The sequence below is a fragment of the Rosa chinensis genome, chromosome 3 (assembly GCF_002994745.2).
Source record: "Rosa chinensis cultivar Old Blush chromosome 3, RchiOBHm-V2, whole genome shotgun sequence".
NCBI classification, from domain to species: Eukaryota; Viridiplantae; Streptophyta; class Magnoliopsida; order Rosales; family Rosaceae; genus Rosa; species Rosa chinensis.
The window spans coordinates 28,650,377-28,666,448 of record NC_037090.1 but is presented as its reverse complement, the minus strand read 5'-3'; the positions used below and the strand labels follow the sequence as shown (position 1 = coordinate 28,666,448).

Below are 16,072 nucleotides of genomic sequence, written 5' to 3'. Positions count from 1 at the left end.
GAAGGGTACTCCTAGTTTTAATCTTCCGTTGTGTAGTGAGAGTGGTGGGTGTATTTACTTATTGAATTGTTGTTCAATTTAAATGAACGAGTCGGTATTGACATTGGTGAGCTTGGTTTGTTTTGTAGCTTAGTTTAAATGAAAAAAAAATTCTAAGTGCTTTTAGGTGATTGTTAAGTTATCGCGTTTCGGATTTGAATTTCTTTATTCGAAATTCGGGGCGTGACAACACCCTCGTTGGCGGCGGGGGTGGAATGGCGTGCCTCACCCTTGCTGCAAGCAGGGGTGGGATGATGGACCACGCCCTCGCTGCAAGCAGGGGTGGGATGGCGTGCCTCACCCTCACTGCAAGCGGGGGTGGGATGATGGACCACACCCTCGCCAAGGGAGGGGGTAGGATGGCGTGCCTCACACTCGCTGTAGGCAGGGGTGAGATGATGGACCACACCCTTGCTGTAGGCGGGGGTGAGATGGCGTGCCTCACCCTCGCAGGCGGCAGGGTGGATGATGGACCACACCCTCGCTATAGGCAGAGGTGGGATGGTGGACCTCACCCTCGTTGTATGCGAGGGTGGGACTAGGTGACAGACCTTATTCTCGTGGGACACGAAGCAACATAGATTACAAGATTGATAGATGATGAGGACCCCTCAGGGCATGGGAGCAATTCCATAAGATATCGCCAGCGGTAACCTAGGTTTGGTTTCAAATTCTCCAATACATTGCGTTTTTGTTTTGTTTTTCTTCCTGAGCGACTGCGCGCACAGAGAAGAAAAACAGGGGGGCATGTAGGGAAGTAAATTATACATAACGAAAAAGAATTCTCAAGGAGAAGAGTTTTTCTCAAGGAGAAAAACTCTCAAGGAAGCAAAGGCTCGTCGAGGTGAGTTTCTCTAGAGGAGATGAGTTCTCAAAGAGACAAAAAGTGAACTTTTAAGGAGGCAGGCTCTTGAGGGAGCAATCACGTCAAGCACTCAAGGTTAGTACATACGATGATTAATTCTCAAATGATTGATTATTTAAAAAGGCATGTTAGTAAACGCTAGAGGAGGCGGACCCTCAAGGGAGCGATCGTGCCAATCATTCTAGATGGTCATCGAGGTTGGCGTCATCGACGTCGAGGCAGGCGTCACCGTCATCGAGAAGGGCATCATCGACATCGGGGCCATGGAAACACTGATGACAGTCATCAAAAAATCGAGTCATTGATGTCGAGGCAGGCGTCACTGTCTTCGAGAAGGGCGTCGCTGAGGTCGAGGGTCCTCTGGCTTCTAGGATCTGCAGTGGCTCGAAGTCTGATCGCAAGATTTGGTTTTGTTTGGTTCTAAGCTTCTCTGTGCTAGGGGAGTCATGGTGTCTGGGTCAAGGGGCGGCGCGGGCTGGTGTTTGGCTCCAGGCATCGGCGACTGCGCAGCTTCATCGTCAAGGGTGCAGTCGGCGCTTTAGGGGCACAAGGGATCCTTTTCTTTTTGGATCGGGTCTAGTGCTTTCCGGGTTCAATGTTGTCTTCCAGGTGGTGGCAGCGTGGTATGCGGTGGTCCTTGAAGTGGGCAGCGACGATATGATGCGGTCGTGGCAGTGCCCTGTTTGCGGCGTGCGGCGTCCTCAGCGTAGGGAGGTGGAGGTGGAACAAGGCTGGGTCAGTGATTTGGGCCTAGGGTTTCTGTTTTCTTTGGGTCATTTAGGCTATTTAATAGTTAGTTTTTTCCTTTTTAAGAAACTCTAGGTTAGTAATTTTATTACTTTCAATAAGTCCCTAATTTTTAGGGAGCTACGCACTTTTGTGCCTCTACCGAGTCGCCGAATCCTCCGGAGTAGTACCAATGGAAGATTCATGCTATTGTCAAATGAGGACGTAGTTCTATATACCACTGTGGATACTAACACATCTTCTTGTCTGTTTATAAATGGCAGCGGAAGAGTATGTAAGGGCTATTCCGGCTTTTGATCAATATATTGGCTATGCCTTCTTAAAAAAAAAATTAAAAAAAAAAACCAAGTGTTTTTTTACAAAAAGATAAAAGAAAATCATACAAGTAGCAGAAAAACAATTGAGTTGCTATGAATTTTCAACATACACGTAGCAAAAAACAAACAGAATTAGTGTGCAAGCCTCTGAGCCATTCCTAGCAACAACAAGTGCAGTTCCAAGTCATCCGCTTCTTCTGTTCTCCTCAAAAATGCAAAAAATGTGAAAAGCCAGTTGCGAGATTCCTCTAGCTAATGAGCAAAATGCAGGGGTGTGCAGTTCTTATCACCTTTGCCATATGCATTTGTCATCTCACGCCGATGGAACACTTACTTCTATACTATTTCTTCCCAACTTTCTTGTGTTTGAACAGTTTGGCTGAAGTGCCAGGTCTCCTTACCACAGTCACATCCTTGCCTGTATTCATCTTCCCTATCTTTCCTTTGCGACCACCTGTGGGTCGCTTACTGTAATTCTCTTTGTTTGTCTTTCCACTTATTTCTGAGTGGTCTTTAAAGGATTTAGTACCATCAGATTGCCTACTTCTCATGGCATGTTTCAGTCCATCTCCACCCCCAGAAGATATACCATCAGTACTAGGGCTTCCATTTATGTGTTCCTTCACCCTTTTTCTTTTTCTATGTTCCATTGATCCATTTTTCTCAGGTAAAGGACCCAATTCCTTGCGTTTTCTATTCTCCATCCTTTGAAAAAAGAGTTCATCAGTAATAAGCAGATTTAAAAACTCAAAAGTACAATTAGCATATGCCCACAGGTGGCTGTAAGTTCTTAGAACTTCAGAATGATATCAGACCTGTTGGTTGAAGAATCTTCCTGCTTCATATCTGTTTCTGCGGTGGCAACTTCCTTGGAACTTTTCTTGTTATCACGGCGGTTCTGCAATAGATGTAACAGTATAACCAATTTCTCATGTCATCCAAAGGAACTTGATTCAACTTGGGAGACGCAATAGGTAAAGCAGAAAATGAAAATTACCTCCAGAATACCCTTAACAAAACCCTTGTATTTATCTGGTGTAACTAACTCAACTCCAGCATAACCACACTTCCTGAACATAATCTCCATTATGACTGTGACCTATAGATAAAAGGATCACGATCAAGTTCTAACAAAGTAAAAAGATTCACAAATATAATGAGTATGGATTTGTATATTGAGCACGTTACAAACATAAATATCCTTCTGCATTCGTGTAGCCATTAAAAGCATTCTTCTAAGTTAGCACGTACCTTTTCTCTGAAATGATGTCTCGAGACAGGGGACCAGGGAAGAACTGCAGTGACAATAGCTGGTAGAAGATTTTGCAGACGCCTAGTTTCTAAGCAAGATACTAGTACTTTCACAAAGCCCAATACAGCCTGTCAAATGTGTAGCAACTAATGCATTAACATTTCCTGCCCCACAACAGAACTCATTATCATTACATGAAATGAATAGCAATAATCTATCAACACTCACTTTGATGACTTCGAGAGCTTTGCCTTGCAGCAAAGATAAAAGAGAAGGAACAAGCTCAGGTATTGAAAGGCAAATATCAGTATCTTTATACACCAGCACCGATAGCACAGACACTGCTCCGCTCTTTATATGAGGTGATGCACTGGAAAGGTATCCCATTATCTGAACATTGAAAAATAGGCACTCAATAACCATAAAGAAGAAGAGAAGCAGATTGCAACCAAAGACTAATTACATCTAAGACTTATTATTATTTACTATACATTACTATATGGCCTTTTTTATTGTAGTACAGTTTGCTAGTGTTGATAATTTCGTCCACATGAGCAGAGTAGATAAATAGCCTCATCCAATATTTCAAGTGAGATAACTGAAGCACTTACCATGTTAATTAATTTCTGGTAAGGTCCGTCTGAAATGAGACATGATGAGTCTCTCAAGCTAGATCTTATGTTGAGGAGTATATCATAGGCTGTTTTCCTAGCTTTCTCTTCGTGGGACTGCGTATCAAGAAATCTATTAGTTAATAACAGATGCCTCGTATCATGAAACTTATACCCGATGATTAATCCAATTCTCAAATAAAATTCTCAAAATAATTCTCACATCCTTTAACGTGACTATTATCTCATTGAGAATAAGAAAAGCCTTTGCATTTTCCACCTCTGAGTCTATCTGCAAAACCATTTACAATAGAAAAACTTCAACTGCCAAGAAATGAGCGTAGCTTCAGAAGTATATAGCAGAAAAGTAAATATGTCAACAGTATGATGAACATGCAGAATTCAAAATACTAATCATGAAAAGGTTAGAATTTGGAGAAAAGGAAAATATTGGAGAGGAAAGACAAAAAAAGATATTTTCATAGCTAAAAGGCTTGATATTTGGGAAATTGATGCCAACTGCCAAATTCTTTGATGTAATATGCCAAAAGCCATGTGTCTGGTTATGAAGATACAACAAGAACATGCAGAGATATATTATTTATCTCCTAGCCTCTTAGGCTTAGTAGGCCTTACTTTAACCTGTATTGTGAAAGTGTAATTCTTGTTCTCCATTGTCTGTTCTTATGTTATTGTATTTATTACCAAGACTTCATATAAAAACAAATAAATAAAGAGTAACACATTACTCAACCCCCACTCCAAAAGAAACTGTTCCTCACTATGCCATCTTTCCTTCCTCCCTAGCGAAAATTCCAGAATCTAGAAAAGAGGAAGATCAGGAAGACTAAGCCCAACATCCAGTTACAGTTGACACTAATAAACGATACCCTATACAGAAAAGGAATCAAAACTAAACAAGATTTAGAATCAAGGGAACCATATTTTAAAATATGTTAACTGGCACTATACATTAGCAATGGGTGCATAGGTTTCTTCTACAAGCAATAAAGAATCACGCAAGAGAAGAGTTGTTTCCGGGAAAGAGCTAAAACATGCACAGCACATATTTTCTTGCCATCATGAAATAAGCACTTGAAAAGCTGCATGTCTTCTTTAAACAAACGAAAGATCTACAAATATCAGAAGCGATTGCATAAATAGAATGTTTCTAAAAGATGAATATGAGTCACATTGTTAACCTTCAAAGTATGAATCATTAAAGTCTGGAAACAAGCAAATCGACTCCTTAGAGATACGATATCACCCGGACATTTCAAACCAAGTAACAGATCAATCAATTCGGTAGAGCGGGAAGAACAGAACCAAGCATGTTCCTGCAATATTTCATAACAAGAAGGGATATAGCTCAATTGCCTGGCAAGAAGTTTATAAAAAAATGAATTGAAAAGCGCCAAGATGCTAATGCAAACCTCTAGAATTCTGCTCAAAGCATAGTACGCTTCACGATTTGCAACCTCCTCACTGGTCTAGATACAAAAGTTGATGTATCATTTTTGAGTAATAGGGACGATACTTATAAAACCATAGAAATAGAAAGCCATAGAATAGAAATGTCAACTATACCTCAAAAGTGTGTTTGATAAAGGTATAGATTAGATCAATAAGATCTTCCTGGGCTCCTTCAACTAGAGAAGAAGCTAGTTCCATTATCACACATCTGCTGATTAGTAAAACAAATATAAATAGTCATCGTAATCCAGTTTTGTTGAAAGGAAACCAAACTCATAAAGAAGGAGAAGAAAAAAGTGCAAAGCAGCATGGTGGACAATAAATCCACTCAGAAACCAAAATACACCTGAAAAATGCCTAAATCAACCAACCATAACAGCAGCAACAAAAAATTAATTGTATTTTCTCTCTGGGTTGTTTTCCTAACTTAGGACATTTAGGTCCACAATTTGAGCATATAAAAGGATCTGATAATACACTTGCAGATATCTTATCCGAAGTAGACCTTAGCACAAATCTAGCAATCATAGACTATCCTACAGCTCCATTCTTATAAAAAATAGTCTGAAAAACCTGAAGCCCAGAACAAATCATATCCCACAAGAGGTCATTTTAGCTCTTGTAGACATCTGATCATTTCATGATACTTCAAATTATTAATAAGCATTGCCATACTCACAACACTCCTAATTCAATCAATTTGGATCTTGCTTCAGAGATTTACATGGCCTAGTGGAAGTGATTTTGAAGATAGAACTTCAAACCAGCAGAGGTAAGATGCTAGGCTACAGGTCTATGTTTCCTTTCAACAAAACAAAATGATTAATGTTCTGTGAAACAACCTTTATGTCCTAGATATGAAGCAATGAACTTGGGGTTAAACTCATTTTTCCTCCCAGTGTTTTGATTGAAATTCCTTTTTGACTTCTGTGCTATGAATTAGTATATTCGGTCATGTGTTTTTAAACAATTAGGATACGTGTCACTGCTGCCAAATTTCACCAAACTGACATTAGAAACGCAGCTGAACTAAACATCCATTAGCTCAGTCATCTTTTCCTATGAGTTATGCGTGCTCAATTGAGCCTCTGCAAGTGTGCAGCTAAAGTACAATCTTTAACACCAATTGGATGGAATTGGGTAAAAGTGGCCAAAATTTCAGTGTTTACAACCGAGTGAATTTGAAACATACAGAGGAAGACTACAATTCAAAAAATACAGGGATGGCACCAAATTCAATTTAACCCATAAACTTATACTAGAACGAAAAAACAATGACCAATCAGTGTCTAATTATATAACCATAACGCAACAGACAAGACTCACGTATGTACTCGTTGACACCACCATACCACGTAGAACATAAGTATATAGCTTACCGCTGTGCATTTTTCTCTCTAGTACTTCGATTGTGCTCTTCTTCATCGCCCAATGAATTAGTATGACTCTCCACCTTTACAAATTCATTCCTACCATTCATGAGGTGAAACTTCTTAAGTACTGATATGAAAATCTTCTTGGCAATAGAAGAATCAGCTACCGAAGCCAAGCATCTTATAGCATCCTGGAAAATTGAAAGAGTAATTATGTAAGTCGATACTCTACTGGTTTCTCATTATTTAATACCACCAGAATACTTATTTACAGGTATAAAGTAAAATACTGGTTTTCTAATATCACATCTAAATCCAACACGTTGTCTAACATTTCCAATAATATCATGTAGCAGATTTTTTTCAAAGACATTATTTGTTTTTTCAATATGAAGCAGTTCTTAGTTTGACGTCTACATCCAACACATATTTCACATTGCCAATAAAATCACATAGCAGACTGGAAACTGTGAGACTGTCATCATCTGATCCAACCTTACTTTGTTTTTCAATGTGAAGCGACCATTCAAAATCGATAATCTTAAAATAAAATAAAAAAACAAAGAATTAAAAATTAAAAAAAATCAAAAATTAAGAACCAAACCCTCTAAAAGAAAAATCAATGTAATACAAAAGTAATGTCTACTAGTGGATGAGAAGTCCACCAAATAAGCACATCAAACTATTATTCTCTTTAAAACACGTAACTGCATCCTATCCATCTAGCTACAGCCCAAAAGCATGCGACAAACTCACAACAAACCAATCATTCTTCATTAATTATGATTTGTTGATTTTGTTGGTTTTTTAGCCTCAGTGCTTACAAGAACACAATCCCTTAATGAGGGGTCAGTGCTTCAAGACAATTGAGTTTTAACCATGGGCTCTGAAAATTCAAACAAAAGTACATTGATTCTCTCTTCCCCGTATATCACAGCACCAAAATAGGGCTCACCTTTGGATTAAAAACCCAAGAAAGACATTATACTTAATTACTAGCGGATCGACTTAATTAAACAAGACTATTGAATCTAACAAACCATTAACAGAACCACTATAATCAATTTCCATAGTTTAAGACCGATTAATCGCACTTTATGAAATAACGGTTTGGTTCATTTATGTGTTGAGACAATTTTCTGTGTACCCCTATTTAATGGTAAATCTAGGCAAGTGTACTCATTCCTTTAAAAGGCAACCTCATGAAGAGGGTTGCTAACTTACATGGTAGGCCACATAAGAATTAAACCTCTGTCACACTAACAAGGCTTTAAATCCTTTAAAGAAATCATGATAATACCATATAATTAAAGAAAAATAACTAACGGGCAGAAGGTATGAGTTGGTTTATTGTATCTTTGTGTGTTTCCTTGTTAAAAAAAAAAAAAAATTTAATTAAAAATCATGAACTCAATTGTCTTCTAAAAAAAAAGTAGTTGGCTACAGTGATAGACTAGAAACAAGAAAAGATCATGACAGTTGCTCAAAACTGTACCAAAGTGGGATCTGGTTCAAAATGGCATAAAGAAATCGATATATTTAGCATCAGGAATAGTGCGCACAGGACAGTAAATTATACCACCAACAAATGAGGCCATTGGCCTCATAATGTAAATGAAACCTGCTTCATCTCATGTCAGGGTGATTAATGTGCACTAACTTGTGAAGCTTAAACAAGGGATGAATGGAAAACCTTTAAATATGAACGCTTCTCAGGTGCTGAACCAACAAAAGAGTCTACGAGGGCCTGAAGCAAATCAGCAGAACACTGTGCCACAGCCTTTATGTTTTTTGTCGCAGTTTTCTTTGAATAAGTGGGTATATTTCCCAACTCTGGTACAGGTTTGGTTGTTGCATCAGCAGCACTAATTTTTTGGTTAACCAGACTTTTGTTCTGATTTACAAGAGCCTACAGAAGAAAAAATATATCAAAAATGTATTATGAAGGGTCAATAGTCAATACAACTACGACAATTCAAGTGGATCAATTGAGAAACATCACCTGCAAGGAACATGCAACAGTTTCATGCATTAAAGAATCCTCCTTCAGAAATGTTACTATAACCTCAGCCAGAGGGACAAAATTTTGGTACATATCAGTTGGATGGCGACAAAAAGAAAGTAGCAGTCCCCACAAATCACGAGCATGACCCTGTAGAGCTTCACGGGTTTTAGACTTCTTAACTGGAAGAGAAGCAAAAGAAAATATGAATTCCAGATGTTGGTATTACAAAATTGACATATGAAAGTTTAAGTAAGCCATCAAAAAATTTAAGATTAAAAAAATATATATGTCAGGAAATCAGATGCAATAACTTGGTTTGAAATGCATGAGCGCGCACACAAAAAAAAAAAAAAAAAAAACTTGGCTCCTCATTTCCGTGCATCTTTTTCGTTATCCAAAAATCAAAACTAAAATGCTCCTATAATGAAAAGCGTAGAATCTATAGTTGCTAAAAACCAAAGTTCTTCTTAAAGTTTTTGTATGCCCGTTGTGCCATCAAATAAAAGACAACCAGATCTGAAAGTTTTTTTATGATTTGGGTCTTCCAACTTCAGCTTCCTCATTATATTTTCTTGTATCTCTTGTGTAGCTGCTGGACTTTCTGGTCCAGTTTATGACCTTAAAAGTCCAATCAAGTATAAAGAAAGTACATAAGACAAACATTGTGTTGAGAGGGACCGTCAAAAAATCTACCAAATCTTAAGGGATTGAAAAACTTGTGAATAAATGGATAGTAATTTCAAAGAAAGTAAAACATAGGATATAAAACGCCTAAGGAACACAAAGGAAAGAACTTAGATAAAAATCATGAATGTAAAACCCTAAGAAATAGGAACCATAGGAATAGATAGACAGTATGGAATTTAAAGGGAATAACTCACTCCGTAACTTCAGTTTCGCATATAACTTATGTATCCATAAAAACAAGACAAACACAAAATTTCTATTAAAATCAACATCATAAATATGTAGATCACTAGTTTTGAAGAAATTTTGCCATCAGATTGCACACCAAATTCGCAAGGCATTGTTAAAGAATATGGCTCTAGATTATATATATTATATATCAGGCCATTTGCAATTTTGCATTTTGTACAGAATCATCTAGTTGCTCAACACAAGATGGAGACACCATAGATGGATACAAAAGGAGAAAAAGAGATGAATGCAAGAAAACAGTTGGTAAAGTTAAGCTTTTTGAAAATAGACTGTAGAGCTAAACTCTAGGAAGCGGGCAGGATCATATGCAGACAAACTTTTACTTCACTGATTTTCTCTAAGACAAGCAGAAGAGAAAGAATAGTAAACTATGTACCTTTACTGCTGGCCAGATGAAAGGATTTCGCAAGAGGCATAATATGGTCCATATAGTATGCCAACGATGCTCCAACAACATAATTTTTCAAAATAGGCACCAACCAAATGTTTACGCAGGTGAAGTCACCAGCATTAAGTGATACAGGTACAAGTTCTAGTAGCCTCTCAGGTCCCATAGCAATTACTGCAGTTCCAATACATTTCTGAAGCTGCATGGATATGGAGATTTTTATAAGATCCATGGACTAGATGTACATTTCATTTATAGATACACACACAAATATATAAATATATATATATATATAGAGAGAGAGAGAGAGAGAGATTCTTTTAAGAAATTGTTTCCCAACCGGTAGAGAGAATATGGACCATTGAGATGCATCTCAATGTTTCTCACCTATTGAGCTTTTTTTCTTTTTTGAATTTTCAATGGAAACAAGACTTTATACCTAAGAATAAACAGAGAATACACATCAAGGGATGTATATGAATGTTGGTCAACTATTGTGCATTTCATTTGGTATCTAATCTCACAGCTAATAACGGAATTCTCAATAAACAACCTTTTGAGAAAAATTAAATATATGATGCATCTCAGATGTTGTATGCTCATATCTAATTTAATAAAGAATGGGGAGAACCCCAGCTCCTCTTTTAACTACAAGCCATCTCCTCTTCTCCTCCTCTGTTCTTATCTTCCTATTCATTCTGAAGATGTACACTAACACCCCACCAAATCAACAACAAATTTTCAATTCTCAACTGTTTTTACAAATTCAGTGATAAAGCAGACTGTCCATACAATGAACCTTCCCACCCACATAGTACCACAAAAGAAAAATGAACGATCATTTTCAGACAAAAACTACTTTGGAGGCAACCACCCCATGATCATAAAATCTTTCACACTAGCATTTGAAGTAAGAAGTCAGAAAAAGTTGGATCTAGGACCAACAAGAAACAGAATATTTTGGATTTGATAAATTCAGCTCCGCTCATGTCTAGTGTTCATGTCTAGTGTTCAAGAAGTATCTTGAGTGGTCATTTTTGTACCAACATAGCAAATAAAATAACTTACATGGTCAACTTTAGATTTGTCCCCGCTAGCAACGGTCATTAACTCAGCAAGTTTGAGAATAATACTTTTCATATAGATATGGGACATTTTTCCTATAACCAAAAACACAAAGTACCAATTAGAAATTGACTTATCAGTAAAAGAAACAATGTAAGATACAAACACTCGAAAACACTTCTGACCAATTGCAGAAGAAAAAATAGATATTATAGACCCAAAGTGTGTGCAAGGTCAAGAATGTAGCTGACTAAGACAGCAAAACTTAGAAAAGTAACAAGAATTTCTGCGTATAATGATCATGAGAATCACCGATTCATACATACCGAGCTTGAGGAACAAAGCAGATATAACATCCAAAAGATGCTCGTTGGGCAGTCCTTTACAAGAGTTAAGACCCTCCTCAAAGATAGCACATATTGATCTCAATGCATTTGATTTTATAATATCTTCTCCTTCATCTTCAAAAGGCTGGTTTTCATTAACCAACAAACTACTTAGATCTACATGTTGGCTAATCAACTCTTTCAAAATAGCTGAAGAATGGGCTGCAGTCCTACCCTCAGAAGTCAAAAGACCTAGATCAGTAAAGTTGCCATGGATCAGAGAACCACTATCAACAGTATCCGCATTTCCATAAAACCATAACATAATAACTCTAACAAAAAAAATTATTGAAGTATGCAAGAAGAATATACAGCTCTGATAAGGATTTATTAAAAGATATGACATATATGAATTATTGGGTACCCCAACCAACATGTAAACAAAAAATCTTCAACTCCCAGTTACAATTGCAATGCTCATAGTCAAATTCTAGTTTAAGGTTCATCAACAGATATGCCTTATACACTTCGGGATATGCATATATTCAAAATACAAATAACAAAAATCTTAAAACGAACCAAGCAAACAATAAAGATTGCTTAAGATCTAACAAACTGGGGGATAATAAAAAGTATTTATCTTATATGAGATGGCAAAGACAGAGACAGACAGAGAGATTGCAATAGGTTAATTTTTGTTTCATATTAGCATTGAAAAATGCCAGCAGATGACTGTGGCATCATCATATGGAGAAGGGCATGGTTGTGTATTTCAACTGCAACACGGTTTTCCGAATAACTAAAATGAAAATAAAATTTGGCAATCCAAAGATATTGACATTCATAACATAGCATCCAAGTATCCTACATGTCCAATTATAGTAAATAAAATATGAAGCATACCTGCCACAGGGCCACAAATTAGAGGAAGATTCGTGATCCATGATGTCGATTCACCAGTATGTAGTATGCCTATAGAATATTTTAACAAGGTTGCTGCAGACATGACAGTATCTGAGGGGTTCTTATTTGCTAAAGACACATATGAGATGAGAGAAGCTATAGTCTCCTCGGTCTTTGAGACAATGGCATCAGCTCTTGAAATCTCAAAAAGTACTTCAATAATTTGGAAAACATGCCTTGTGAGTTCTGAGAACCGTGGACCCAGAAGTTTATTCAATTCTGAAAGAAGTTTTGAGCTGACTTTTGCTGAGAGAAAGGGAACAGTAAGCTTCACTACATTTAGCATGTGTAGGACATCTAGATTTTTAGGTCCATCTGAAGTCCGCGAAGCACTTAACTTAACTGCCAAAGGCATATAACCTTTCAGCATAGAAAGTATCAACTTGCTTGCCTCCTTGATAACACTGCGGGACTGGAGTGACTTAAACACATTCTCAAGACAGTCTTGCGAACATTTGCGGACCTGCAACAAGAAAAAATTCCAAATCAATTTCCTTCAATAAGCAAAGGATTATACAAGGCACAAAGATCCCTCCATCACAATGTCCAAGTGCATCAGCTGTATACAATACTACCCGCACTTGCAGAGAGGCTGTTTACAAGAACAAACTTACCATTGCAATAAGCTTACCCTCTTCAATAACCAAGTACGAAGATTGATCACAAGTTACTTTCACTGATTTTTCATAAGGGTTTATAATATATGCAAATAGTCATAGAATTGAGTTTCCTATATAATAATACTGCCACAAAGTACCAAGCTGTGTTGTTCACCCCTGAGTCTATACATTTCGAACCCAATCTGAAAGTTCTATGCAGTAAAAACCAACTTTAAACTAACATTTCCGCCTATTTGAGTGTGATTTTCTAGTAAATTTAACCACAGAGCAAATTAGAGCAATGCAGATATTCAGATAAAAAAAGCATAGATAGCTACCTTAGGTCTTTTATCAACGGAGAACTTGAGCAATGTCTCCAGCCCCAATTTGATGGATTCCCAATCCTCCAAATCACAAAAGCCAACCAAAGCCCCCAAGCACTTGACCACCGCCTTAACGCCGGTCATCGTCAGCCGGCCCTCCTCTCTTTCCAGAAGCTCCACTAGCATCGACAGCGCCTGACCCGCCTTGGCCGACGAGATGCTCCGAGGCGGCACCAGCGGGAGCACCAGGGACAGAAACGACAGCAGCGCAGCTACGGCGGTAGGGTCCGTGGTCTGGGACGACATGTCGTCGATGGCGGAGATGGTGGCGGCGAAGTAGGAGGGCGGGGTGAGGGGGAGGGACTCGGCGGCGAGGATGGATCGCATTGCGGCGGCGGTGGCGAGGAGGTGGTGGTGCTGCGGCGCCGAGGACTTGGAGTAGCGGTCCATGAGCTGTTGGCAGATGTCTGCGCCATCTTTGAACGGCTCGGCCTCGGCGTCGTGGTGGTCGTGGTGGTGCTCTTCCTCCATGGCCTTTTTTGTTCAGGGTTTTGGAGAGGTTGGGAGACGGAAAGGGTTTTAGACATTTTTGGTTGGTGGATTTTTTGGGTTTAGGGAAATGTTGGGTACCCGACCCGCTTAGGTCTTGGGTTGGGTCTCTCTTTTTCTTTTCTCTTTTTTTTTTTTACAAACGGGACCTAAAAGGCCCAAACAGAAACTAAGAAGTGGGACACATCATCCAGGAAAGCTTGAGCAGCATGAACAGAGGGGTCATCAAAGGTGATCAGCCCAAGATCATGAATAATGCTATTCTTCGCAAGTGCCTCAGCAGTCATGTTGCATTCCGTAAAGATGTGAGTAAGCTTGGCATTCTTAAATTCAGATATCACCAAAGAGCAACCAGCAAGCAGGGAGTCAAGGGGATGAAGGGGAGTACTGGACTTTGCAAAAGTTGAACTAGGATAGCAGAATCAGATTCAATCTCTAACTTAGAAATGTGATGCTTTGAGGTTAACTTTAGACCATAAAAGAGACCCCAAGCTTCAGCATCTAAAATTTCACCAATGCTAAGATTATTTGAAAGCCATCAATCCAATTGCTGGTATGATCTCTGATCACCCCTCCAGCACTAATCTTTCCAGCAGTGGAGATTCGAGTACCATCAATGTTCAACTTAAAGCAATTTATAGGAGGTCTACTCCAAGACAGTATGGTGTAGCTATACATAGTGGCATTACTAGCCTTGGATTGGGCACTGATCCATTCTTCAACATAACCCCAAATGATCTTCTCAGGGTAGACAGGCATAACAAAACTAGGATTAAGATCACCTTGTTCCTCCATTTCCAAATAAACCAGCAAATGAAAACAAATAAACTGCACCACTTAATATTGTTTTAGACTCTAGTATGACAATGAAGCTAAGTAGCCACCCAACCATTCCAATCCAAAGAGAAGGAGTTGAGAATGGTACCAGGTTGAAGAAAGGGTTTCCAAATAGCCTTAGACCTGTGACAGTCTCTGAATAAGTGAAGAAGGCTCTCACCAGCAGAATTGCAAATAGGACAGACAGATATTGGAGTGAATCCTCTTCTAGCTCTTTGCCAATTAGTGAGAATCTTTTTATGAAAAACAGTCCATATATACAAAAAATTTCAACTTAGGAGGGCAGCTAAAACTTCAGATCGAATTCCATTGGGAAGCATCAAACATGGAATTATAGGCAGACTTAACAGAAAAGCATCCATTTGAGGTTGCATTGCAGATGAGCACATCATTACCACAACCATCAAAACCAATGGGAACATTTATAATCAAATTCACAATATCAATTGGCACCACAAAAGCTAAAGGAATTGGATCCCAACCAGTATCATCCCAAAACTCACATTTGGATGCATTAACATCAATACTAGCAGAAGGCAAACCAAAATTGACTAGAGCAGTAGGTAAAATGCAGTGATCATATATACTAGATCTTGATTTTCTTCCCATCACCAACACACCACTTTAAAATTTTCCTCAACATAACAGCTCCATGGGAAATACTTCTCCAGGTGCTAGAACAGTCAGGAAAGGGCTTATAATTTTCATCACTAATGCAGCAATCTTTTAGATATTTCTCATAATAAATATTGGCCCATAATCCAGAATCATGTTGAAATAATCTCCAACTAGCTTTAGCTAGCATAGCTTGATTCATGTCAGTAGTTTTTTTAATTCCGAAACCACCAAACTTCTTTGGTTGACAGACAGTCTCCCATCCAACAAGATGGACTTTTTTCTTATCATTTGAATTACCCCAAATAAAATTTCTGTTCAACTTGTCAATTCTATCACAAAGACTAACAGGAAGTTTAGCAGTTTGCATTGTGGGACCCACTTTTCAATCACATTTTGGCATCTCGACTGTTTAATTTTTAGGTTCTAATGAGTAGATCATTTCTGCAAATTTTCAGCCTAATTGATTATCATTAAGGTACCATTCTAAATCAAATCAATGGACGAACCAATTTTGTCCAACATGAACCGTTCATGTTAAAAAAATTAGATCACGATTATAAATGCCTAAACTGTCATCAATTTGACTAAAAATTTACAAAAGTGATCTATACATTGGAACCTAAAGACTGAATGGTCAAGATCTAAATATGTGATCGAACAGTTGGTCTAACAAGTGATCCCTTAAAATGACCAAAAAAATAGATCTCTCATTAGAAGGGCCATATATATATATATGTGTGTGTGTGTGTGTCAATTCCGCTTAACATTGTTAAATTTTTTAAA

The 16,072-nt window shown here is 38.1% G+C and overlaps 1 protein-coding gene across 2 annotated transcripts; it reads right to left on the bottom strand.

Moving 5' to 3' along the window:
• Positions 1-1,939: 1,939 nt before the first annotated feature.
• LOC112193200 (RRP12-like protein) lies at positions 1,940-13,856 on the bottom strand. Of its 2 annotated transcripts, none has more exons than XM_024333271.2 (18): positions 13,301-13,856; positions 12,304-12,826; positions 11,401-11,652; positions 11,078-11,169; positions 9,998-10,208; positions 8,680-8,861; positions 8,371-8,586; positions 6,684-6,868; positions 5,419-5,515; positions 5,265-5,321; positions 5,034-5,168; positions 4,055-4,123; positions 3,832-3,948; positions 3,449-3,610; positions 3,220-3,348; positions 2,966-3,067; positions 2,784-2,866; positions 1,940-2,673 (listed from the first exon to the last, which is right to left on the bottom strand). In XM_024333271.2, exons 1-18 carry the CDS (start codon positions 13,814-13,816, stop codon positions 2,310-2,312), a joined length of 3,492 nt encoding a protein of 1,163 aa, XP_024189039.1. In that variant the 5' UTR covers positions 13,817-13,856; the 3' UTR covers positions 1,940-2,309. The 2 variants fall into 2 exon arrangements, with proteins under 2 accessions (XP_024189039.1, XP_024189040.1); XM_024333272.2 differs by having other exon boundaries at positions 5,419-5,512.
• Positions 13,857-16,072: the final 2,216 nt, after the last annotated feature.